The sequence below is a fragment of the Rattus norvegicus genome, chromosome 1 (assembly GCF_036323735.1).
Source record: "Rattus norvegicus strain BN/NHsdMcwi chromosome 1, GRCr8, whole genome shotgun sequence".
NCBI lineage: Eukaryota > Metazoa > Chordata > Mammalia > Rodentia > Muridae > Rattus > Rattus norvegicus.
The window spans coordinates 186093636-186120294 of NC_086019.1; the positions used below are offsets into that span (position 1 = coordinate 186093636).

A 26659-nucleotide genomic window follows, 5' to 3' on the forward strand; every position below is an offset into this window, starting at 1 on the left:
AGGTAATCCTAGCATTCTGGAGGTGGAAGGAGGCAGGAGCCTGGGTGTCTGAGGTCATTCTTGACAAGATGGCTCGTTTGAAGCCAGCCTGTGACACAGGAGACACCATCTAAGAAAGAGGAAAGGAAAAAAGGCAAGGTTTGGTGGCACTTGGTATCCAGGACCTGGGAAACTGAGGCAGGAAGATAGTGACTCTAGATAGCAAAACCACCTGATCTCAAAAACAAACCAAACCAAACAAAAAAGGAGGCTGCAGAGATGGCTCAGCGTCAAGAGCACCGGCTGCTAGTTCAAAGGACCCAGGTTCAATTCCCAGTACTCACACTGGTAGCTCACAACCGTTCATAACTCCAGGTCTAGGCGATCTGATGCCCTTTCTGGCCTCTAAGGGCACCACGAAAAAAAGTTGGAGAGCCTCTCTAAACCACTTAAAACCATAGGACCAAACCACAGAAGACACTCTCCCCTGACTCCCGCGCCAGAGCCAGTTCTCTAGAACCGACTCCTGTGTGTTAAGACCAATTCATCTAAAGATAAGCTCTCCTAATGAGGGCTAACTTCTGCTGCACTATCTCCTGTGCTTCTCTCTGAGGATACTGGTGAGGATCTGCAGGTTGGGAAGAGGAGTGAGAGGAAGTCCTAGACAAGCCAGGCACACATGTGCACACCCCTCATCCCTGCACTTGGCAGGGCGAAATAGGACTTGGAGTTCAAGGTCAGGCTTGGCCACATAGCAAAACCATCTGAAAATATTTAAAGAAAATGACAAAAGAGGGCAGGGCCTTTTTGAGTAGAACTCTTGTCAGAGTGAGTAGCACCTCCAGGGTCTGCTCTTGTTCACAGCCCAGCAGCACACCAGGTGCCCTCCTTGCTTCTAATGTCTCAGCTCTACTGTCATCCCCTCCTGTTATTGTTTTAACTCACTATCCTGTGCATGCCAAGCAAGCACTATGAGGTCCTTATGCATTTTCCTACCTTTAACAGTCTGTCTAGTTCTTTTCCATGAACCCATAAACATGCTTGTTTCTCCTAATCTAAAATCAAAGTCAGAGACCCCTTCCACTCATCTTTATATATTTCTGGTGCGACCATTGCATCTTGTCATGGTCAAACTTCTTTAAGAGTCATTATTTAAGATTCATTTGTTTAAGAAATAACCTACAATAAAAATCTATTTACTTATTTTATGTATATGAGAACACTGTAACTGTCTTCAGACACACCAGAAGAGGGCATCAGATCCCATTACAGATGGTTGTGAGCCACCATGTGGTTGCTAGGATTTGAACTCAGGACCTCTGGAAGAACAGTCAGTGCTGTTAACCACTGAGCCATTTCTCCAACCTGAAATAACCTGCATTTACTCACTCACTTTCTACTCACTGTTGACCTACTCCTCTAGACTCTATCTCCTGCACACCCCCTTTCTTTTTTCAAACCTGGAAGCTCAAACTGGCACCTGGGAAGAAGAGGAATGGAATGCTTCTAAGTCTGAGACAAACGGCTGACATTGTGAGTCCCAGGCTGCATGTACTGTATCTGAAATAAATATATAAACACATTCAATTTCCCTCACCGTTTAAACATCCGTCTTAGAATGGTACCTTTAATCCACCCCTAATTTTAAATTTTCAAGTTTTCAGAACCAGTGTGTTTCAGAGGAGTTAATTCCTACTTGAATCTGACTTTGACTTTCACAGTTCTATATCGTTACCTATTAAGCATTCTTTTTGGGTGATTTCTAAATACTCAAATGAATCCTCTTCTTAGAATTACTGATACCAGGGGTTGAGGATTTAACTCAGTGGTAAGGCCCTGGGTTCCGACCTTAGCTCTAGGAAAAAAGAAAAAAAAAAAGACAAACCAACCCAAACAAACAAAGAACAAACAAAAACAAGGTAACAATTACTGATTCCATCACTTATCAACCCACCTTTATTCTTGGCCTTCCCAGACAGAACCTTTGCTCACCAGGAGCCAGCGTCCAGCCTGATCTGCTTACAGCTCAGTCTCTCTTCTTTACTTGCACAGTGAAGTTTACACAAGACCCCTGGCTACCTGGACCGATCCTGGAAATAGCTCAGCACATAAAAGGTCCCTATATCCCACATGGTGAAAGGGAAGAGCCACTGTAAGCTGTCCTCTGACTTCCACAAGTACACTGTGGCATGTATGTACAGCAAGTGTGAGCGACTGCGCGCGCGCACACAGACACATTTATGTAAAAACAAAACAAGTAAATAAACAAGAGGTTAATATAATCAAAATGCATTGTATAGATAAATAAGTTAAAAACAACAAAAAGTTGCTAGCATTCTAAGCTAACTGAAATATTCCTATTGCGCAAATATTATCGACTATTCTAGTTGTCTACGCAACCTTTGTGTGTGTGCTATACATGCACCAGTGCACATGAGGCCAGGTATTCCTCAGGTATCATCTACCTTTGTCTTTTCTTTCACTGGCTGACCAGTGTGCCCTAGAGATCTAGTTGTCTTTGCCTTCCTGGTGTTAGGATTACAATTGTGTCATTATGCCATTTCCCACTGGTAAATGAAGTCATACACACGCAAACATTTTACCAACTGAGCAGTCTTCCCCAGCCTTGTAAGTATTTCTTATTTTTGAACTGATAAGAACAGACTGGGAAAAAAAAGTAGAACAAGACAAGCAGAATGTATCAAAATAAATATTTATTAACATTTACTGCATATGTACAGCTGTAATAGCAGATGTGCAAAGAATGACTTAAAACCATTAACCTGAAAGTAAGTATAAGCAAACGTTCAGTCAGTAGTGCCACCATCAGAATAAAATTAAGTTTGTGGGAAATACATTCAAGTAATCACATAAAATGTCATTAAGATATTGTATTCTTAAAAAAAAAAAAATAGAGGAAACACCTATTTGCCTCTTAAAAGTAGCGGTATATGAATATATTTCCATCCTTTTGTCCGGCTAACAGGTGAGAATCTGTACCTGACCATTTAACCAAAGACCAACTCTGGTCAGAGACAGGTGGGAGGAGAGCCGTGCAGTGACCCAGAAGCAAATCCCAAATGGCAATTGTCCCAGAAGTCAGGACTGCTGCTGCAACATGATCTTTCACATCCCCTTCCAGGAACCTAAGACAAAGTAGAGGAGACAATTCAGATCTCACATCAAAGGCTTCAAGGACTCAGAAATGGCTCTGTGGGACAGGCACTTCACTAAACACCCACGTTTAATCCCCAGGATCCCCAGGATGGCTACCGCACACTTACCATGACACATGCCTCCAACAAAATGTATTAACTAAATGGAGAACACTAAACTTAAAGCTTGAAGGAAAAAAAAGATGCTCCTAAGAATCAGCCAAAAGCAAGCCTGCTGTCACCGAATGCCTGTACAAGATGGCTGCTGGCCGGGACAGCACCGTTCAGTGGCCGCTTCTTACACTGCCCAGCACTAGCTCACAGTTTCCCTGAAACACCGCACTCTCCCGCAAATTTTTGAGGCTGCCTCAGTTTTTGGTAGTCTTAGGGGTCCTTAGAACCTATAAACATGACACCATGCCAGATTCTACCACTGAACTATATTCCCAGTTTTTTCTTACTTCTTTTCTCAAAAAAAAAAAAAAAAAAAAAAAAAAAAGATACTGACTTATTTATTGTCTATGTTTTTATTTATGTGAATTTGACCCATGGAACCCACATTGTCCTCAGACCTCTACACCCACTTAAAAATGTAAAAAATAAGCAAAAAAACCAAAACCAAAACCAAAAGCAAAGGCTCTGTAGTCTGTGCCTGGGCTTAAATTCTAAAGACAACTACGTGTTGTGTGACCCTGAGCAAATTAACCTTATCAGTAGATGAGGATAGTAAGACATTTACTTCATGGCGCTGTTGTGAGGATGAGAAATAGGTACCTGAAAAAGGTACCTTGGGGCCTCGGGATGAGAAGTAGTCAGCAGTTAAGAGCAGCTTGGGCTGCTGTTCCAGAGGAATATAGTTTGATTCCCAACACCCACACGGCAGCTCGCAACCATCCCAACTCCAGTTCCAGGGAATCCTGACATCTTCAAGCCTGTAATAGGACCCTGGGCTACTTTGTGGGGTCTCTCCTTCCACCCTTCACCACTCCTCTTCTTCCCTTTCAACCCCCTAAAGATAGAGGAGAAAGGAAAGGGGTGATATCCTTAGACTACTTCCTGCTGACAAGGGGCGTCGAGTACCTTGGGGCATGTTTGATCTTCTCAGTTAGATCTAATTTCTTCTTTTTGTCTCTTTGCACCTGACTACTTGACAAACTACACCCAACAGCATCCACCACGAGCCCCTTCTTTCAGTGCTCTAGCATCTATGTACCCTTTGACTAGTCCCCAGAATTCCAAACATCACACAATGGCAGACGCTATCTGCAGTCAGAAAACCACGCCTCTGCTAGAGCACGAGGCAAATCACAGTCGCAGCCCTGTACCCCCACACCTAGGATTAAAATGAGCACATATAATATTTCTGTGTGTTTTTTTTTTAAAAGAAACCAAAAATCCAGAATTTGAACTACACCTTATATTGAAAAGACCTTCCTGAAGTCCATTTAAAAGGTCTGTAGGTCTTCCTAAAAAACATATTTATTTTAAATTATGTGTTTGTGGGTAGGAATGTACGTGTGACTACTGATGTCTAGAGGCCAGAAACATCCTTTGGAGCTGTCATTATAAGTAGTTATAGTTGTCCTCTGCAGTAGTAGCCGTGCACTGATTACTGGTGATCCATCTCTCCATGTTCAGATCCTGTCTTTCCTTAAAGAGAATGTTTTACGAGTGCTGACGTTCAATAGTGGCTCTTGCAGAGGCCTGGTTCAGTCTCCATTCCTGTATCAGGTGGTTCACAGGCGCTTGGAGCTCCAGCTCTAGGGAGCCAACATCTCCCGCCTTCTCAGTCACCTGAACTTGTACACACACGCTTCACATGCACAAGTAACTAAAAACAACACAAGTTTTAAGAAAATATTTTAAGCCAGGTGGCAGTGGCTTTAGTCCAAGCACTTGGAAGCAGAGGCAGATTAATCTTGAGCTCCAGGATAGTCAAGGCTACAGAGGCTCAGCGGTTAACAGCACTGACTGCTCTTCCAGAGGTCCTGAGTTCAATTCCCAGCAACCACATGGTAGCTCACGACCATCTGTAATGAGATCTGATGCCCTCTTCTGGTGTGTCTGAAGACAGCTACAGTGTACTCAGATATATATATAAAATAAATAAATCTTCAAAAAAAAAACAATCAAAGGAATGTTTTCTATAAAAAAAACTCTACCAGTGAACCACCTCTGTACCCAATAGTCTTTAGCATCTCATGTTTTCTATTCTAGATTTTAGTGACACAAAAGTACCCAGCATAGTGCCTTCAAAATTACCTCACCCTTGAACAGTAGTCACACACTTACCTTCCAGCCTGCCCCTGAGGAAGGGAGCACAGCAGAACACCCACACTCTGAGCTGTCATAGGGTTAATTGCCAGCAGCTGAAACACGGGGCTGCCAAAGGCCTGGCTCTCTTTGGCACAAGGATGACTCAGAACAATAAACAGGAGCCCCTGTTGTAGGAGAGAAATAACCAACACGACCATCAAGAGTATGTGGGCGGTGGTGACAAAACCAGCGCAGAAGGAATGATCCAGACTCCTCAACACGCGGGATATAACCACTGCCTTCCCTTCATCCGCACAGCTGAGGTGACTGCCACACTGGGCTTCTGGAGCCTCACCAGTCTTGACAATCATGAGTCCAGCAGACTTCTCAGGTTCCTATACTTTAGACACACCTTGTGCCGTCCAGTGGGAAAGGCTGGTACAAATACGGACGTCACAGAAACACATACAAGGAATCTTCAAATTGGAAGTACTCATTTATAAACAAACTCTCAGAAGTCCCACAAAGTGACAAAAAGAAACCATCATCTGTGGTTTATATGGAAAAACCCACGTAAGCCCTTCCTTGCTTTGAAGGTCAGTGAGTAATTGGTATATACCCAAGTATGCCAGTTACTTAAACGGAAACAAACAAGCAAACAGCTACATTCTAGAAACAGATTCAACCCTCGTAACAGATTATAAAAGCTAGATAGTCTGAGCTACATACTAGGTTCTAAACCAATCCGGGCTACATCATGATTTTCCCCCCTTTTTCTTTGTTAAGTAGTCAGGGTCAAGCTTGATAACAGGGATAATATTTTGACAAAATTCACAGTTTGGAAGTGGGTCTTTAAGTCATACAGGCAGAAAATGTGACAAGCAATCACACTGCACTAACACATTTTTATTTATAAATTTCAAAAAGAACAAACAGGCTAGGAATGTAGCTCAGTCAAGGGAGTGCCTGTCTTGTGCCAGAAAGTCCAGCACTAGAGAGGTAGAGGCAGGGGGAATCATAAGTTCAAGGTCATCTTACTTAGTACATAGTTTCAGGCAGCCTAAACTACAAGAGAACTCATCTCAAAACAAAATGAAGCAAAGCAAAGCACACTGCCATCCAGTGTTGAAAAGACAAGACAGTGGGAGGGCATGCTGAAAGCCACTGATGCTCCCCCACTAGTGAGACCAACGAATAACACAAACTGAATGGCCCTGGGTCACTACTCACCATCTCAGAATAGGCTCTGTGACAGACACAAGTTTGGTAAGAGTCATCAATGTGCATCTTTTTCAGGAGTTGGCCAGTTTTTAAATTCCTAGACATCAAATAAGTGAGGTTATTACATTCTTTTAGTAAAATGATTTTCACATAGTATACTTCTTTTCCTTTTTTTTTTTTAAGATTTATTCATTTATTATATATAAGTACACTGTGCTGTCTTCAGACACACCAGAAGAGGGCACCAGATCCCATTACAGATGGTTGTGAGCCACCATGTGGTTGCTGGGAATTGAACTCAGGACCTCTGGAAGAGCAGTCAGTGCTCTTAACCACTGAGCCGTCTCTCCAGCCCCCTTCTTTTCCTTTTTTTTTTCCCCCCGGAGCTGAGGACCGAACCCAGGGCCTTGCACTTGCTAGGCAAACGCTCTACCACTGAGCTAAATCCCCAACCCCTTTTCCTTTTAAAGATAAAGTGTCACTCTGCAGTCTAAAACGTGTGCTCCTCCAGCCACAGCCTGTCAGGGCTGGTATAGGCCTGCACCACCATGCCTGGTTCAGATATAATGTTCTTAATTTGTTACCAACTATTTTGGAGGTAACAACAGGAAGTCACTAAGGGATAGAGCACTACATTTTGTTTAGCCACACTTCATATATTACTTCTTGTTTTTTGAGATAATGTCTCACTAGGTGGCCTAAGCTAGTCTAGAACTCCTTATGTAGAACAAGCTGGCCTCACACTCACAGAGATCAACCTGCCTCTACCTCCTGAATGCTAAGATAAAGGCCATGCACCACCACGTCTAGTCCTTATACACCCTTATTAAAAGTGTAATGGCAGGTTAACTTTGTCAAAAATTGAACTTGATAGTTTAGCCTTGAATGGACTCTGCTATACTGTGGATAACCTCTTCTCATTCTACTCAGTATCTTCCACCAACTCCCTGAAGACAGCTACAAGTTATACCACTCACTATTATGATTTGTCTCCCCAAACACCACCTAAATCTCTTAACTTACACATATGCTTGCCTGCTTGTCTGTTTGCAAGACTTACTGAATATTTATTTTGGAGCAGTCGAGATGTTTTGCCTGCACATATATCTGTATACTAAGTATGTGGCTGGAGCCCACGGAGGGCAGAAGAGGACTTCAGATCCTTCGAAATTAGAGTTACAGGTGGTTGTGAGCCACCATGTGGTTGCTGGAAATTGAACTCAGAACCTCTGGAAGAGCAATCAGTGCTCTTAACTGCTGAGCCAGCCCCTGACTCTGCATCTTAGAAACAGTTCGAAGGTGTTCTTTTCCACTTAAGGTTCGTTTTCTTGGCAAGACAAGGACAAAGCTTCTAACAGTAGAAAAGAGAAAACCACAGTCATGTCTGTCTGCAGTCTCTCTTTCTCTGAGGCAGCATCTTTCCTCATGTCCAGCTGTGGGATTACATGAATAGACCACCAGACCCTGCCCATGCCCAGCATAGCTAACCTTCACAATTGTAAGGCAGAGGCACATTCACATAGAGAGCGAAAGCTTACCAGATCACAATGCTGTTCACAGTGGTAGTACCAAGCAGGGCTTCCTGCATCCCGTGGACCTCAGCGAAAGTCAGTATAGTCTCATCAGGAGGCATCAGAAGCTGTTCATCTTTGCTGCTGTATTTAAAACAGTACTGAAAATCACTTTGAACCAAAACAATTTCTAAGTAGTTCTTCTATACGTTACTAGACTATACAACACTAAACGAGAGCTGCTCTTCCAGAGATTCTGAGTTTAATTCCCATCAACCATCTACAATGTGATCTGACACCCTCTTCTGGCATGCGGGTGTACATGCAGATAGAACGTTCATATAAAATAAATAAATAAAATCTTTACTTTGTTAAATTATTTTATTTATTTACTATAAATAAAATAAAAACCAACAATACCAGAAAAAAGTTTCAACTAGAAGATACATGTTCTACATTTTCTACAATAAACACACCTTTTTAAACTCATCTTCTTGAACATGCTACAATCACCTCAAATTCACTCTAGCCAATGTTAATCTAATAAACATTCTGTTTAAATCTCTTTTCTTCCATTCCTACCTCAATATCTGAACTACCAATCAATGTGGTGACCAACCCTGAACACTGACATCATTGTCCCTTCCTCTTCAGGAACTCAATCAGCAGGTCTATTCACTCTCTACACTCACTTCTCACAAATCTGTCTTCTTTCCTTCTCTACCAACACTTCCTGGCAATTGTTTGATTAGAGCCAGGGTCACCTTGCTGTCCAGGCTGGTCCAGTACTCGTTGTATAGCCCAGGCTGACTCCCTCACTCCAACCCTCCCAGCTTCTGCAGGTGTGTACCAACCACCACATATAGTTCATTTCCTTGATTTAAGGACTCACTGGTCTCTTGCCCAGATTGCCATGTTGGTTTGGGGCTAATAATGACAAATAAGATTCCTCCCCTCTGTTATGAGGAAGGACAAAAGCAGTGAAGAAAACAGACTGAGGTAGAGCTCAGTAACAGAGTCCCATCCCCAGGACTAATATGAAATAAACTGGCAAAGGATAAGACATAACAAAAGGAAAAAACGTTTTAGTTCAGGTTGCCACGTGCTGACTCTGAAGGACCTGAGAGGTGACTATTAAACAAGCACACAGGTCTAGAGCATGAGAAATAGCTTAGAGCTAGAAGTGCATGTCTGCAGGTTACATCTAGACAGGCAAGGAAGCGAGGAATAAGGTAACTGTTCCTTGGCCATGCTTGCTACCACACCTACAGCAGAGAAAATCAGGTTCTTAGGCATCCACTTTCCCTGAAACCTGAGATAAAATGCCTTTCTTACAGGACAGAGAAGACCAATCAATACTTTTCTTACCTTCCATCTTCAGCAAATGTCATGATTTGTATTTGTTGATTGCAAAAGGTCCCAGTGCTACTAACCAGTCTCCTCTTTGTCAGGCCAAGCATAGCTTTTATGTCTCCAGATTGCAGGAGGACTTGCTTTTCACATTCATCACCAGAGGAGCACAGCAACGCCCTACACCAAACACAAATTTCAGAAGCCAGGAGTAAGCCGTGGGCAATAAGGCACTGAGTATAAATTTTAAATAGCAACTTCAATCATAGATGTCAGTCTACACATGGTTTCATTTTTTAAGGATTTTAGTGTGTGTGTGTGTGTGTGTGTGTGTGTGTGTGTGTGTTTAAGTGTAGGCATACATATGGATGTGGGTCCTGATACCAGAAGGCTAAAAGGCTTAGACTCTCCGGGAGCCAGAACTCCAGGTGTCTGCAGGGCAGTTGGATTGTTACATGGGTGTTGTATTCTGAACTGCTAAGCCACCTCTCTAGCCACTAGATTTTTTTTGAGACACTATGTAGCTCTGGCAGGCTTTGAAGTTGCTATGTAGACCAGGCTGGCCTCAAACTCAGAGATTTGCTTGTCTCTGTCTCCTGAGTACTGGAATTAAAAGCTTGTACTATCATGTTCAGCTAGATAAATTTTTGAGAGAGATTCATGTAACCCAGGGTACCCTAACAATTCTCCTTCAGTGTGCCACCATGCCTGTATCAAAATTCAAATTCTTCTATGATTAAGATAAATTACTTTTATTTTCAATTACATATATTTGTGTGCCTGTGTGTGGGTATGTGCTCCTGAGTGAAGTATCTGTAGAAGTCAGAAGATGATATCAGATCCCCTCAAGCTAGAGTTACAAGTGGTTGTTAAGCTGCCCTATAAAGGTGTTGAAAATTGAACTTCGGTTCTCCTGTAAGAGCAGTATGCACTCTTAATAGCTAAGCCATCTTTCCAGTCCCCTGAAATTTTTTTTAAACTTTTATGTGTATGTGTGTATGCCTGCATAAGTTTATGTATGCAACACACATACAGGAGCCCACAGGACAGAAGATGGTCATGTCTCTGAGCTCTTTGTGGGTCTTCTCTGAGTAGTAAGCACTGTTAACTATTGAGCCACCTCTCCAGCACTCTCAGTGTTTTATTGTTTTGAGTGAGGTTCTTATGCAGGTCTTAAGGGTCTTATACAGCTGCTGACCTTGAACTCTTAACCCTCCCATTTTAGTCTCCCAAATTCTAGGATTGCAGTATATCACCATGATTGGCCCTAAACTAATTTTTTTCATAAAAGATTTACTTATTTTATTTTGTGGTTGTGTCTTGAGTGTATATGTGTATAATACATGTATTTGTAGGTACCTGGAGAGGTGAGAAAAGGGTGTGTGATGGTTTGTATATGCTTGGCCCAGGGAGTGGCACTATTAGAAGGTGTGGCCCTGTTGGAGTAGGTGTGTCACTGTGTGTGTGGGCTTTAAGACCCTCATCCTAACTGCCTGGAAGCCAGTATTCTGCTAGCAGCCTTCAGATGAAGATGTAGAACCCTCTGCTCTTCTTGTACCGTGAATGCTTGGATGCTGCCGTGTTCCTGCCTTAATGATAATGGACTGAACCCCTGAACCAGTAAGCCAGCTCCAATTAAATGCTGTTCTTGTAAGAGTTTCCTTGGTCATGGTGTCTGTTCACAGCAGTAAAACCCTAACTAAGACAGGGTATGAGATTCCCTAGAACTGTAGTTGTGTGCCACCTTATGTAGGCGCTGGGAACCACACCTGAATCCTCTTTAAGAGCAAGTAGCCTTAACACTGAGCAATCTTTCCAGACCTGAAACTCAAAGATGCTTTGATACTGCTTTTAATACTGAAGTGTGGGTTGCAATGTGTATTCAAAATAACTGAAAGGAACAAAGATGGTGGAGTGCCAGAGCATGAGAGAGGGCACATGTAGAATCTTTGAAAACTGCATACCTGATTTCTCTGATTTCCAAACTTCCCAAAGCTACACATATAAGACTGTAAATATCAGGCACTGGAACTATTTGTAATACTGGAACCTACATAAAAGAAAATTATATGCAGTTACTTAGTTTCATGAATATTTTAGAAAAAATGTATTACACTTCTCTTCTTTATATTACTACTAGCCTTCTTTTTACTTTTATTTTGTGATAGGGTCATAGTAAGTTGTGTAGGCTGGCCCTGAGCCTCCTAATCACATTCTCTTGAATTCTTACGGTATCAGGACTATGTGTGAAATATGAAGATTCAGAAAAATCTTCGTCTGCCTCTCTTACAACCTTTTAGTGTTTTGATTTGGTTTCTGGTTTTCCCTTTTTGAGACGGTGTCTCACTACGTATTCCTGACTGACCTGAACTTAATATGTATACCAGGCTGATCTCACTGTCTGCCTGTGCTTCCCAAGTGCAGGGATTAAAAGCATGTGCCACTCCACCTGGGCCCTCAGAAAAACCTTCTTACAAGCTCTAATCTAACTGCATGAGCTGGATGTGGTAGTGTGGACATAGAAGTCCAGTACTATGGAAGCTAAGGTAGCAGGGGTCATAAAATGAAGGAAAACTTGGGCTACACTATGAGACCACTATCAACACCCTCCCCACCAAATAAACAATTAAATAGCAATATGTGTTAGAAGTCAGGTTAGTATTTATTTTAATTTTTCAGGTAGGGTCTCCCTATGTTGTCAAGGATGGGCTCAAAGTACTGGCCACAAGCACTCCTGCCTCAGACTCCTGTAGCTAGGACTATACACTTAAGCCAAGCAATACTATCACACCAAGGAAATAAGTGCAATTTAATGCAATTTATGCCTCTAACAACCAAGAACTAGTAAATTCTAGCAAACAGATGAAGAGAGCATTAAGGTGCCATTTAAAAATTATTCTAGGGGAGTGAGTAGCTTAAGCAGACCTGAGTTCCTGAGTCTGCGGCCAGTACGGCCAACACAGTGAGACTCTGCCTCCAAAGGGCAGTTGGGGTGGACTGGAGAGATTACTCAGCAGTTAAGAGCTGTTCTTATAGAGCACCTGGATTTGGTTCTCAGCATCTGAGACAGCCTACAACTGCTTGCAACTCCACTTCCAGAGGATCCAAAATGCTCTTCTGGCCTCTGTGTGCACCTACACTCATATGCACACATTCTCCCCAACATACATATTCGTACTTAAAGATAAATCTTTATTAAAAACATGTGTCAAAAAGCTGGGAAGCTTGCTCAGGAATCAAAGTGTAAAATTAGAATCTGACCCCCAGAATCCAGTGTAAAAAAGTCAGGTGAAGTAGCAGGTACTTGTAATCCTAGCTTTGGGGAGGCAGACAGGTAGATCTCTAAAGCTCAAGGGCCATTCAGCTTAGACTACTTAGTGAGTTTGAGACCCTGTCTCAAAAATCAAGACAGACAGCTCCTGAGGACTGACATGTGATATACACATGTACTCAAACCTGAATACATAGATTCACAACCTACACACATACATATACACATATACATAAAGAAAGGAAGGAGGGAGGTAGGGAAAAACAAATAAAAACACCTTTATGTTTAGGGGCTATAAGTGCAGTTCAGTGGCAGATCATGAGCTTAGCATGAATAAGGAAAAAAGGAAGGGAATTTTATTAGTCACTAAGCAGATAGATGTTCACTGTCAGCTGTGTGCAAAGGCCAGTACTCAAAGCTGTGAGTTCAGGAAAAGGAGTACAAAAACATATGATTATACAGAAAACCCAGGCATGTGCTGTGTGCCAGCACGTGACAGGGAAAGGCAGGCGAGTCAGGAGTGCAGGGTAAGCTTCGGTACATGGGAAGTTCAAGGCCACTTGGGCTACATGGAGACCTTTCTCAATACTCCCCTCTCACCAAAGAAACGAATATGTAGAAACACATAAATGTTTACACGGATTCAAAAATCTTAAACTGGCTGGTAAGATGGTTCGACAGGTAAAAATATTTTTCATATAAGTGGAGACCTGAGTTCAATCCCTGACACCCATACTGGAAGGAAAGAATGATTCCTGAAAGCTGTCTTCAGACTCCCACACTCATGCACATACCCACACTCATATATCAAACACAAACACACACTAGTAAGATAATAGTAGTAATAATTTAACCAATATGAAGATGAATACAGATAATACATGGAAAATAGAAAAGTGCTTTGGTGAAGAAGAAATGTGATTATCAGCAGTTTAGCCATCAGACTAGACAGTAGACAAATAATGCAAGCTTCCCAATAGACCGGCTGCAGAACTCCACCTGCAGGCAAGCATGATGAAGCAAACAAAGCGTTAGGGTAATGCTGGAGTCTAGATGGTGGGCATGTGGTACTCCATGTAAACTTTAAGTCTGAGATGTCTCAGTCACAGTAAATGTTGGAACATGAGTTTGCAATGAAGAGTCACAGAACCCTGTTAAACTGTTCATTCACATCACAAATGACACAGATCCACTTTTTAGACCTGAGGCTTGGACATACCTCTGTGAAGTGCCAGGTATGAACTTTCTCCCACTGCATAGAATCCAACGGTTTCCAAAGAGAAACTACATCTTCACAAGCAGTTATGATACATGGCTCCTTAGTACCAGCTCTTTCCCACCACATGGCGCTCACATCCACAGAGCAGGAACTGGAAGGATTCTGACCCAAAAGGAGATATTATGTTAAAGTTCTGCCTAAGGAAAAGAGTAAGTACCAAAGGTAATGAGTTACAAAGATGAGAAGAAATACTAGCTACATAAATGAAGTTCTATGCAGGTTATAAGAAAGAGCTGTATACATTTTATGTCACACACACAGAAAAACCAACCCCTAAAAATCTCTTAACCCCAGAACTAAATAAAAGGTTTTAGACTACGTAATTCTAGAATGGAATACATTCTAATTTCTACACACACACACACACACACACACACACAGAGAGAGAGAGAGAGAGAGAGAGAGAGAGAGAGAGAGAGAGAGAGAGAGAGAGCGAGCCTACAAGAACTAACCTGTTTGGAGATTAAAGATGCTGGTGAACAACCCATCAGTTAAAGAAAGAATAAGATTGAAGAAAAAAGATCAGGCTGGCCTCCCAAGTGCCTCTGTGTGTGTGTGTGTGTGTGTGTGTGTGTGTGTGTGTGTGTATGTCTACTCCCCCAACCCCACCCCCAACCTCACCCCCGGCTATCCTGGAACTCGCTCTGTACACCAGGCTGGCCTCAAACTCAGAGAAATCTGCCTGCCGAGTGCTGGGATTAAAGGAGTATACCACCATCCCCCAGCAAAAATGCCATTTTTATTAGAACAAGGAGAGCACTATGAGTCAAACCCCACGAAGCATAGCCAAAGCAGCAGCATCAGAAAATATAAAAAAATAGCATACAGCTTAAGGAGTTAATAAAGACACAAACAAACAATGAGAACAAATAAAAACAATAAATGAACCAGGTGTGGCAGTGAATACCTGTAATCTGAGTACCAGAAAAAAAGAGAAAGATGATCCCAAGTTTAAGGGCGGCCTGAGGGACACTCTGAGACCTGAGCTCAAACACCAAACGAAATCAATATAATCAAGAGCTAATTGCTTTAAAATAAGCATGAACACACATGGCAGAGGCAAGAGGACTGGAAGTGTGGCTCATTTGGTAGAATACTCGCCTATCACATACAATCCCTGGCTTTAATTCCCTGCACCCAATTATCTAGTCACGACAGAACACACTGTTAACTCAGCACACCCACCATTTGGAAGGCCACAGTCAGCTAAATCAGGAGAACAAGGCCAGTCTGGTATATATGAGACCCTGTCTCAATTAATTAAGTTAAAAAAACAGGAGAATGGAAAGATTTAACTGCATACACACTGACAGAAAAACACCCGGAACCATTAATATACAAACTTGAAAGTATGAACAAAATGATAAGTTCCATCTTGATCTAAGGTATTAAAGTTGTCCCGAGTGAAGGACACGAGACCATGGCCCATAGAAATCAACAAAGCAGAGCCCATAGGGGCTCAGAGACTGAAGTGACAGTCACACATTCTGTCTGGGGCTGGGCTAGATCCTCTGCAGACAGGTTTTGGTTGTTAGTGTACCTGTGGAACTCTTTAACAGTGGAGTGAGGGGCTATCTCAGTCTTCTGCCTGCTCTTGGGAGCCTGTCCCTCCTACTGGGTTGCCTCATCCAGCCTTGTGCCTATTGCAACTTGTTAAGTCATATTCAGTTGACAGCCCTGGGAGGCCTGCTCTTTTCTGAAGGGAAACAGAGGAGGGGATCCGGGTGAGCAGGGAGACTGAGAAGAATAGAGGGGAAACTGTGGCCAAGACATAATGTATAAGAGAAGAACAAATAAAATAAATATGTAAATAAAATTGTCCTCAGAACAGCTTTGCCACAGAGCATAGGCCCTATCCCTACAAAACCACTACAGAAAAGGAGCCTGGAGCTCAGAGGCTAATCTGTGAGTAACAGGCAGCAACACTTCTGTGTGTTGGACCTTCTTCCTCGGCACCACTGGTTTTCAACTGGGAAAGACTCCAAAGACTCGCCTTCATCCCCAGGATTCTCAGCAATGTTTGGACGCCTTTTTGGATGTGGCAGCTAAACATTTACTGCATCAAAACCCAGAACTAAGATTTTCTTTTTCTTGAGAAAGAGTTTACTATGTAGCCCAATCTGACCTTGAATCTGAGAGGCAGCCTAGACTGGCCTCACTCATTCATGGTCCACTTGCCTCCTGAGCACTGATCTTGCAAATGTGTGCCACCATATAGGATCTATTTTCTTATAAATCATAAAGACGGTCTTGAAGAATATCATATCATTTAGTAGCACAGGCATGCGTAACTCCTGTCTTCCTCTCCCCCACTCTGTCAAAATATCTGATTTCCATAATTACTCAGGTTATTTAAATGAACTTAAATTCACTAAAAAAATTAAGCCAGATGTGGAAGAACATGGCTTTAATCCCATTACAGTCTTGGGAGGCAGTATTGGGAGGCAGAGGCTAGCCTATATTGAGATTGTCTTAAAAAAAATAAAATAAAATAATTAAAAATAAAAAAGTTGTTCTTGGCAATAAGTTGTTGATGTATAAATTTCAGATAGATAATTCAAAGCATAACTAAATACTGTGAAAAGAATTAAAATCTGCTTTTCTGCATTTGTTTCTCAATATATTTAATAATATTAAACAAACAAATAAAACAGCTGTCCTCGCCAACCCATTCAATGTTTCACATTTAATATACAACGCACACAGTAACAGGACATTTTGCTGACCTTTAACTCTGAAACCAACTGTAGGTTGCCTGGGCTTAAACTGTCACAAGCAGGGAGATCTGCAATTTCAGTCTGTGGAAAAAGAAGTCACACTATGTGATGCTTGCCTTTCTCACTCACTCATCAGCAAAGCTACCTCAGCTACCTATAACAGCACAAAAGCAAATGCAACCATTTCCCTGTGAGTAAAGAGTAGGACCTTCCTTGTGTTTTTAAAATACATAATTTAGGGAGCTGGAGAGATGGCTCAGCAGTTAGGAGCACTGGCTGCTATTCCAGAGGACCCAGGTTCATCCCCAGCATCTTCACGGCAGCTCACAATGTCTGTTAAGTCTAGTCCAGGGGCTCTGACAGCTCACATAGACATACATGGAGGCAAAACACCAATGCATATAAGATAAAAATACATAATTTAATTAGCCTTAACTTTCCTAGAATGAGCTTAAGGTTTACAATGAGGACATTTCAAACAAATGTAATGAAACTCTTTTTGACTACAGAGAGGCCAATGGGGAGAACATTGTGCTGTCCGTATTCACTAAGACATTTCATCGTTTCAGAGAGAATTTCACAAAGGAAACGACTGTACCTGTTCGGTGGAATGTTCATGTAACTCGAGGCATGCACTTCCACAAAGCTGATCTTCTCTGAAAGTGAATGACTCAATGGGTAGAGGTGTTGCTTGGGGGCCAGAGTCACTGTCACAGGTAGCTTGTCCTTGCCTACCTGACACTTGCAGGCTGGTATCCAGTTTTGGTGAGCAGGCTGAACTGTCGCACTGTTTATTCTTATTAACAAGACTGTTTGTTTCTCCCAAGTGAGAAGGTCGGGATGTAGAGCAAGGCTGTCCAGCTTCAGCAGATATATTCTCACCGGTTGCTTGGGAGCCAAAAGCTGGAGTCCTGCCTAAGACGGGGAAAGCAGGTGAGCACAGGGAAGCAGTAGACCTGTCACTGTTGTTAGGTGCAGCGGTGTCTGTAGGAGTGAAAAGCACTATGGATGAAGAAAGGCCCTTGCTCACTGGCTGCCATCTCAGGGTTGGCCCTGGATGGCATGCTTCTCCTGGTAGAACAGTGAGTTCCACTTCCAAGCCCTCTGTTTCCGAATCTATCTGCAGTTCCTCCAGAACAGCATGTTTTCCTTCTGTAGGAAGACTCTCACCACAGTTTTTTGAGTCAGGAGACTCAATCAGTTTTTCTGAGTAGGACTTCAATTTTTCAAGTTTAAGAGGCCCAAAGTCTTCATCGGGTAATTCAAAGTCTGTGACAGTGAAAAAAGACAAGTTGCCTTAAAGTTAGGATTTTGTTCTCACAGTGCAATGAAAGCATTATTATTACTCTGAAAAAATAAAATGTTATCATTTGGGGTACATGTGCATGTTCTCACATGTGTATGTTCATATACTCTATCTTATTTCTGCAGGATAGGGTCTGTCACTGAGCTTGGAGCTCAGATTCAGCTAGGCTGGATGGTCAGCAAGCTGTCAGCCACAGAAAGGAAGGAAGCACCAACATGTTCTACAGCATGGACACAATGCTAAGGGAAAGCAAACAGATGGGAATGCAAAGGTCACCCATCACATAATTCCACTTACATGAAGTGACCAGAACGCTAGCTCTCCCTCAGACACCATGCAGTAGACTGGTAGCTGTATGTGGACTGGGGATGAAAAGAGTAAATAGGAAACAGGTGCCTAATGGGTGTGGGCTTCCCTGTGGCATGCCACTGAGTAACTCAGTAAATGACACTGGATTGCTCACTTAACAAAAACAGTTAATTTTATGTTATGTGAATGTCAACTCTAGAAAAAGGCTCTAATTCTCAAAAATTAATCTTATTTATTGTCCTACTATGTTTACTATAGCCATATCCCTGGGACTGTAGAGCGTGCTTAACAACATGCACTTTGGGGCTGGAGCAGTATCTTAGAGATTAAGTGTTTACTGCTCTTCTAAAGGGCCCGAGTTTGGTTCCCAGCACTCACATCAACTGGCTCACAACCATCTGTAACTCCAGCTCCAACATCTCTGGCCTCTGCAGGCACCTACAGCCACATGCACAAGACATACACATACACACAGTTGAAATAAAATAAATCTAAGGGGCAAAATAAAGAAAAGAACATGTACCGCTCTTACAGAAGGCCATAGTTTGGTTCCCAGAATGTGCATGGAGGAAGCGGCTCACAAGTGCCTGTAACTGTAGCTCCAGCAGGAGCCATCCTCTTCTGGCCCCTTCTAACTCTACAGTCATATGAACAGATCTACACATATATGCACATAAACAACTTAAGACAAACACATCTCTCTCCTGACCCCTTACGCACTAGGCTGGGTGTGGTGACCCAAGCCTTGAATTTGAGATTAAAGAGGCATAGGCATGCACACCCTTTTGTATCCCAGCAGTCAGGAGGAAGAGCTAGGGGATTTTTATGAATTCCAGGGCAGCCTGGTCCACATAGGAGGATGCCAAGAGCTACATAGAAATACCTTGGCTCAAATTAAAAAACAAACACACACGGGGGGGGGGGAGGAGGAAGAGAAGGAGGAGGGAGAGGGAATAAGAAGGGAGGAGGAGGGGTTGGGGATTTAGCTCAGTGGTAGAGCGCTTGCCTAGCAAGCGCAAGGCCCTGGGTTCGGTCCCCAGCTCCAAAAAAAAAAAAAAAGAAAAAAAGAAGGGAGGAGGAGAAAGAGAAGAAAGGAGAAGACCCAGAAACCACACAGTGGCTCATCTGTAATGGGGTCTGACACACTGTTCTGGTGTATCTGAAGACAGCAACAGTGTACTCCTATACATAAACAAACAAATAAACAGAAGGAGAAGAAAAAAAAAGGAAGAGGAGGAGGAGAAGAGAAAACCTTAACAAATCAAAACCAGAAAGCAGTATCAAAATCTTTGACCTGTTTTTATTGTTATTAAAACAGATTTTGTTGCAGGTTTGTTTTATCCTTGTCATAAATGATGCTTTAAAAACATCTATTATATTAATATCAAGTTTACATATGAATAATAAACTTGATAATGGAAACAGAAAGGGCTTTTCATGGCAGGGAGCTGGAGAGATGGCTTAACAGTTAAGAGCACTGAAGCATCACACGGAGACTCACAGCTTTCTGTGCTCCAATCTCAGAGGATCTGACGCCTCTTCTGGCCACCACTAGCATTGCATGCATATGGTACACAAGCACACAGGCAGGCAAAAAACACACACATAAAGAAAATAAAGTCACAACAGATCATTTCAAAGTATAAAGCAAAATGTCTAATTAGGCAAGGTAGCCCAGTACTCAGGAAGCCAAGGCAGAAGGATCTTGAGTTCAAAACCAGTTTGAACTAGATAGTGAGATCCTGTCTCCAAACAAAATGTTTCTAGATTATTATTGGTGTGCATATTTTTTCTTCCTTCCTTTCTTTTTGAGACAAGTCTTACTATGTAACCCTGGATGGTCTAGAACTCAGAAATCTACCTGCCTCTACCTCGGCTGTGACTAATGGTATGCAATACTATACCTTGCCTTTTCTTGTAAATTTTTGTATCATTGGTTAAGGTAAGGAAGAGCCATGCTTCCTATTTTTAAATGAATGAATCATAGCTTGTAAAGGACATCTATGCCTAATGGCATATAATGAACAGTTTGCTCCCTGTGTATGCACAAAGTTTTATGAGAGCACAGTAAGTTACACATTGTCTGTGGCTCCTCCTGCACCACAACTGAGCAGCTGAAAAATGACAAGCAAAATATTCACTACCTATATTTGCAGGCATTTGCTCATTCTCTCCTTAAAGCCCCAGTGATCCAACTTTCCTGTTGTTTATCAGGTATGATTAACTTCTCAGAAAATGAGTAAAAAGCTTGTTAAATTCTTGTTTGCTGTTCTGAAATCTTATGTTCTACAGACAACAGTTATGTTATCCATAAAAGTTCTCAGACTTTCTACTATATGAGTTTTTTTCTGTAGTTTTACCTAATACATATTCCATTTTACTATGGAACCTATGAGGTACTTTGGAGAGTAACACTTACCTTAGATTCTAAAGTGGATGAGACTGTGCTGTACCTGACTAGGTATTAGTGTAAGTAAGCACCTTTGCTGAGTTTTTCAAGCATACCATTGACCTCTGGTGCCATACTGTACCCTCCCTCTGCCTTACTTTCCTCAACTGAAGATGAAGATGATCACTGCCTTGACTAGGGCAGTGATGGGAGATTCAGTAAGTTAATACTGAACAGTATTTACATGTACCAGGTACACAGTGACGATCTGCTGTCACACCAAGTGTCATCAAACGCAATCTGACTTGCCTTAGATTCTTACCATGAATAATCACGTCTCTGTTCTGACACTTATGCTTTGTGAATTTGCCCCTGGTCCTGTTAACAGCCAGGGCGGCACAAGGAGGGAAAAGCAGCTGATGGTGACCCAGTGTGGAGGTGCAGGCTGATGTTCGTTTCTCTCTGTGCCCTCTACCTGGTGGCCGTGCAGTGGCTTTCTTAGATCTGTTGTTGGCAGGTCCCAGAGGAGAGCTGACCTCAACTGGTGAGATTAGTTTCTGAGAGAGGCTTTCTGAACTTGAGTGTCCTATGCTGGTGTCCAACATACCACTTTCACTTTGGTCAGTTTCTTCACTGGAGAGGACTAGATTTTTAGTTGCTTTGTTTTTCTTTTTACGCTCTTTCTTCTTGACACCCAAATGACTTTGAATTACAGCTTCCAGAGCTATTTTCCTCTGACAATCTGACATACGACGGGTTGTTCTAACATAGTACTCTGCAGGAAACAGAAGGCCTTCAAGCATCGTACAAGAATGTATTTGACTTTCTGTGGAGGGAGGAGAGACTGCTGCTGGGCTGAGGTTCTCAGATAGACCAACAATTTCATCTTCCTCAAGATTTTCATTTCTCCCATCAACAATGTTATCAGGAGATTTTAAAGATCTAGAGTTTGGGGTAGTATTTGCTGGCAAGTTACTGTGAGTGAGGTCATTTACAGAACACGAATTAGGACTTCCTGGCAGCTGACTGCCAGCACTCACAGGTTTATATACTACTGGGTTATCTGTAAAAATAGTCGTTTTTTTGTCTTGTGCCACCAGGTTTATGGATGAAGCGGGGCCCTGAGTAGTAATTTTACAGCCACTGTTAGGAGGTGTAAGTTCAAGGTGTCCACTATGATTGCTGTCTGAAGCAGTACATGAAGGAACTGTAGTCTCCCTAGAGACATTGTTTCCTCTCACAGGTGTATCAATACCTCTTTCTGATTTGCCAGATGGTACAATTAATCTACCCCCTCCATCAATTTCTGTAACAAGGGCTGGAGGGTCAGGAGTTTGAGACTTCAGACATAAAAGGTGAGTCTTTTCAATTTCTGGGGCCCTAGGATTCTTGCTACTGACTGTTTCCTGTCTTTTTTGGTGCCTACCAGGGAGCACAAGAGAACTAGTGTCAAAGAAATCGTCCTTTTCCTGTAAAACAGATGATCTCTTCCGCAGCTTCTTTGTTGTCCCTGGAAATGCACTCTGCCCTTTCTTACCATCAGGGCTGCTGGTGCTATGTAAAAATTGTCCTTGGATGTCACCTGCTCTTGGTGTATGTAAGACTTCTTGGCCACTTTCACAGTTAAAGGACTGAGGATCACCATCAAGTATCTGAGAGATGTTTTCTCCAGTCTCCTCATCAAGATGGTCGCTTTGTAACGAAGCGTCACAAGGAAAGCCTTTATTTATAGGTTCTGCGGGGGGAAAGTATGTATAAATGAGACTCAAATAAGACCAGGTAGTCACAAGAGAATCAAAAACGGACCCATATATACATAGAAATATATACATAGCCATTCAAACAGCATTTTTAGTCAAAGAGTAGCTCTGAGACTGAGGTAGAAGGCCTGCCATGAGTATGAGGCTAGCCTAGGAAACATTGTAAGTACCAGGCTATTTATAGCTCTGTGGAAAAACATCACATTAAAAAAAAATCGTAACTAAAATAAATTTAAAAATAACTACGAGTTAAAAACTCATTTTTCGGGCTGGGGATTTAGCTCAGCGGTAGAGCGCTTGCCTAGGAAGCGCAAGGCCCTGGGTTCGAACCCCAGCTCCGAAAAAAAGAAAAAAAAAAAAACAAAACTCATTTTTCCAATTATAACACTGAATATAGTTCTGAAAATTTGAGGAGAAAAAAAAAAAGCAACTAAATTGGCAATCCAACTGAACACTGGGTATTGCTTGAATTGTACAAAGTAAATTTTGTGTTACTTAACTCTATTGCTTCTTTTCCGTGGGCTGTGAAAAAAATAACATCAGCCAATTGGGGACTGAATACAAAACAAGTGGAAGTGAATGGCTAATTTACCAGAGCGGCTTAGCTGTGGGGAGATTTCCTGCTGGGGCACACAATCTTCTATTGCTTTCTTAGAGTTCTTAACCTTCTCAGCTCTTTTGGCACGCTAGAGAAAACAAAAACAGCCCAAAAGAAAAAAAAAAATCAATTTTCCTTAAAGCTTTATTACCATCATGAACCTCTCTTCCCACTAGGTGGTGCACACCTAGCACACTGAAAGCTGAGGCAGTGTTGTGGGTTTACTTATTTTATTATATTTTTATTTATTGTGTAAGTGTGTGGCACACATATAAATACCCCCATGCCTTAGCACTTCTTAGTAGAAATCCGAAGACAACTTTCCTTACAGCATGTTACTCCTGGGCACTGAGGTCACTGTGTCAAGCTTGGTAGCAGGTGACTTTAGCCTCTGAGCCATCTTGTTGGCCACAGGTTTATGAGTATAAATCAAAATGGATTACACAGTGAAGCCATGTTTCAAAACCAAAACCAGACCAACAAAACCTTTTACATAGTTTGTGCAACACTTTAATTTGACCAACTATGATTCACTCACCTGTAGGCGAGCAAGTGTCTTGGTGTATTCCTTTCTCAAAAATGCTAGCTTTTCCTTCAACTGGAAGAAAAACATTAACAATTCTGAGCAGAGGAAAGGTGAGATCAGAGGGAATGGATATAGTGCCTATAGGGCCTGAGATTGCATATGGTGCCCAATGTGCATAGCTCAATAGCATCATCCCTCAGCAAGATCAGTACAGGAAGAGAGGTTTCCCACTCAAACCTTTTCTCAGTTCCTACAAAGGACCAAGCTGTCTTAGGACTTTCATGGTGGTTTCCTGTCATATGGAGCAATTCCTATGGATTCCTCAAGCCTCAGTTTGCAGGATTTCTTTCCTAGGATGGACTTCAAGGTTCTTGCTCAAACCAAGTTTAGACATTCTTCTTTTCCTCTGTGCTCTTCTCAAAATTTACTGCACCATTCGCTATGCTGTCCATTTTCTCTTGTATCTTTCCATCACTTTGAAAAGCAGGGACTGGCTGTTACCATAGTCAATCAACCAATAAATGCTCATTATCAATGGTCCAGGAACTTGCAATAGTAACCAATACTCACCCCTCAGTGACATACGCAGTGTTAGTTATCTCTGGTACTTGAGGTACAAGGTGGTTAAGGCAATTACTTGTAATGAGGAATGCAGATAACATTCAAGAGCACAGATAAGATCTGTCATAGTAAGAAGTACCTAGATTAATCTGGGTGACATAAGTAACTAGCTTCCTGTAGGAACTTTAGGAACTACTTCAAGGAGTGTAGTCATGGAGGCATTCTGAGTGCTACCACTTGCACCTAGATCTAAAGGAAGGAATTAGTCTTGTGAAAACAGTGTATGTGTAATTATTATAGACCCCACAACTAGGAAAGCTCCATGGCAGACCTGGCTCATACATCTGAAGAATACATAGAAGAAAGCCAGTGAGTTCCAAGCCAGGCACGCAGCAGGCATTTCTACAATGCTTTTGCAAATAAGTTCATTTAGGCTATGCTAAATTACCAGTCCCTGAAAGTTTAGCTTCTCTCTGTCTCCTTAGCTTCTGTGGTTGAAATGCTCTCTCAGCAGCAAAGCCATCCTTGTCTTTCCTTTGGGAACCCTGCACTCATCCTTCAGACAACTGCTGCATTTCTATCCTCAGTATATTCCTTTTAAAACAACACAAAGGGGCTAGCAATGTATCTTGCTTGGCAGAATGCTCATCGAGCATGCGCTTTGATCCTCTGCACCGCATAAACCCAGATTTTTGGTGAACACCCGTAACCCCAGCACTTGGGAGGTCATCCTTAGCTTCCTAGTAAGTTGAAGACTGGCCTGGGATACAAGGTCCTTTCTTAAGAGCACTGTCTGCTCTTCCAGAGGTCCTGAGTTCAATTCCCAGCAACCACGAGGTGGCTCACAACCATCTGTGGGATCTGATGCCCTCTTCTGGTGTGTCTGAAGACAGTTACAGTGCACTGTAACTGTTTTGTATTCAGTCAAAAAAAAAAAAAAAAAAAAGCCTCTACAGACCAAAAAGCAGCAAAAAAAGCTGCAGTGAAAGTTACTAACAACTTAAACTTTTTAAACTTTTCTTAAGCACTTTGCCCACCTCAGTTCCCCGAGCATGGTGTGGACTTCAGAGCCCATCCATTCTCAGACACACAGTAACAAAAATGGCTGATACCATCATAATTTGCTTCAGTTGGTCCTAGGGATGACTTTAATGTCCATTAACTCAATTAACACTCACGATAACCCTAATAAGTAGATTTTACTATATAATCACCTTCCTTTTATAGATATGCAAACTAAACAGAGAATAAGTAGTTCCTCCAGGGTGCTGCCATTTATAACTGCTCCATTTAAATCCCCTAGGCAGTACCTAGAGCTGTGGCTCCAGACCCCTGAGGGGATTCATATCACAGATTTACATTTTGATGCCTAATAGTAGCAAGTTATAGTCATGAAGTAGCAATGAAATTACGGTCGTGGATCCTCACAACATGAAAACTGTATTAAAGGGTGGGTCACAGCATTAGGAAGGCCCAGAGTCTGTGCTCTTAACTTCTGTTGTTATCATGTCCTCAATCAGTAAGTGGGGGTTATCTTGTTTACTTGTAAATGATCTTTACCACCCTTCTAAGGTAAGACAGGATAGGGCAAATTAACGTGAATGCTAACTTTGCACAGCAAGCTCAAGAACACACAAGCAATATTTAAGTCTTGCAGGAGAATATACTGAGCTGGAAAGAAATGAGAGCTCTTCCAAACTACTACACTAAATTTGTATGCACACACACACAGAGAATAACTACTCATTATATGTAATACTTATATTTTTTCTTCCCTTCGTCCTGTTCCAAAGTGGGTCTTAAACTTAGAGAAAATCAGTTGCAGAACCAACCAGAGTATACATTATGAACATCCCCTTCTCCTATTTTGGAGGTCAAGCCCTAAATACACAAACACGAAAACGTAAGTACAAGACTACTGAAAGATTTATGTGAAGGGGCAGGGGTGGAGAGGATGAGAAGAGGGCCTCTAGGTTTACCTATATGTAAACTTTTACACCTAATGTTTATGCAGAAGAGGGCCTCTAGGTTTACCTATATGTAAACTTTTACACCTAATATTTATGCAGTGCCACTAGAAGTTGGGTTTGGCTAATTTGCATTTTAAGTTTCACCACGAGAGCAGCGCGCTTGTCTCAATGACTTTTCATGGAAGGTATGTCGGAGGACACTGCCTCAGATACAGGAACCAGGCTTGAAAACCCAAGTTAAAGCCCTGGGTCACCCTTCCCGCAACCCGGGCACCTTTTCCTTCTCCGCACAACTGAGGGGCTTCCCGGAAAGCTCTTCCATCGGGATGGAAGACAAACGCAAGGAGCAGCCGTCGCCAGCCTCGAGCCTGTGGTCACGGGGACCCAACCGAGCCTTCCTGGGGCCAGAAGGAATCCCGGGGAGAAACACGGACCTAGTCCACCCTCACTGGGTGACTGGCGAGTCGCATAGGTCCCGCGCGCTACCCGCTCTGGCCAATT

The 26659-nt window shown here is 42.3% G+C and overlaps 1 protein-coding gene across 6 annotated transcripts; it reads right to left on the minus strand.

Annotated features, from left to right (window-relative positions):
* Positions 1-2676: 2676 nt before the first annotated feature.
* Palb2 (partner and localizer of BRCA2) lies at positions 2677-26649 on the minus strand. 6 transcript variants are annotated; one of them, XM_039107112.2, is made up of 13 exons: positions 26433-26646; positions 23640-23699; positions 23096-23189; positions 21066-22478; positions 17338-18008; positions 16749-16820; positions 13963-14124; positions 11437-11522; positions 9491-9652; positions 8150-8263; positions 6621-6708; positions 5427-5575; positions 2677-3125 (listed from the first exon to the last, which is right to left on the minus strand). In XM_039107112.2, the coding sequence occupies exons 1-13, from the start codon at positions 26478-26480 to the stop codon at positions 2915-2917; spliced, it is 3330 nt and encodes a 1109-aa protein (XP_038963040.1). In that variant the 5' UTR covers positions 26481-26646; the 3' UTR covers positions 2677-2914. The 6 variants fall into 6 exon arrangements, 5 of the variants coding, with proteins under 5 accessions (XP_038963040.1, NP_001178532.1, XP_008757934.1 ...); NM_001191603.1 differs by having other exon boundaries at positions 8150-8266; positions 26433-26480; XM_008759712.4 differs by lacking the exon at positions 16749-16820 and having other exon boundaries at positions 8150-8266.
* Positions 26650-26659: the final 10 nt, after the last annotated feature.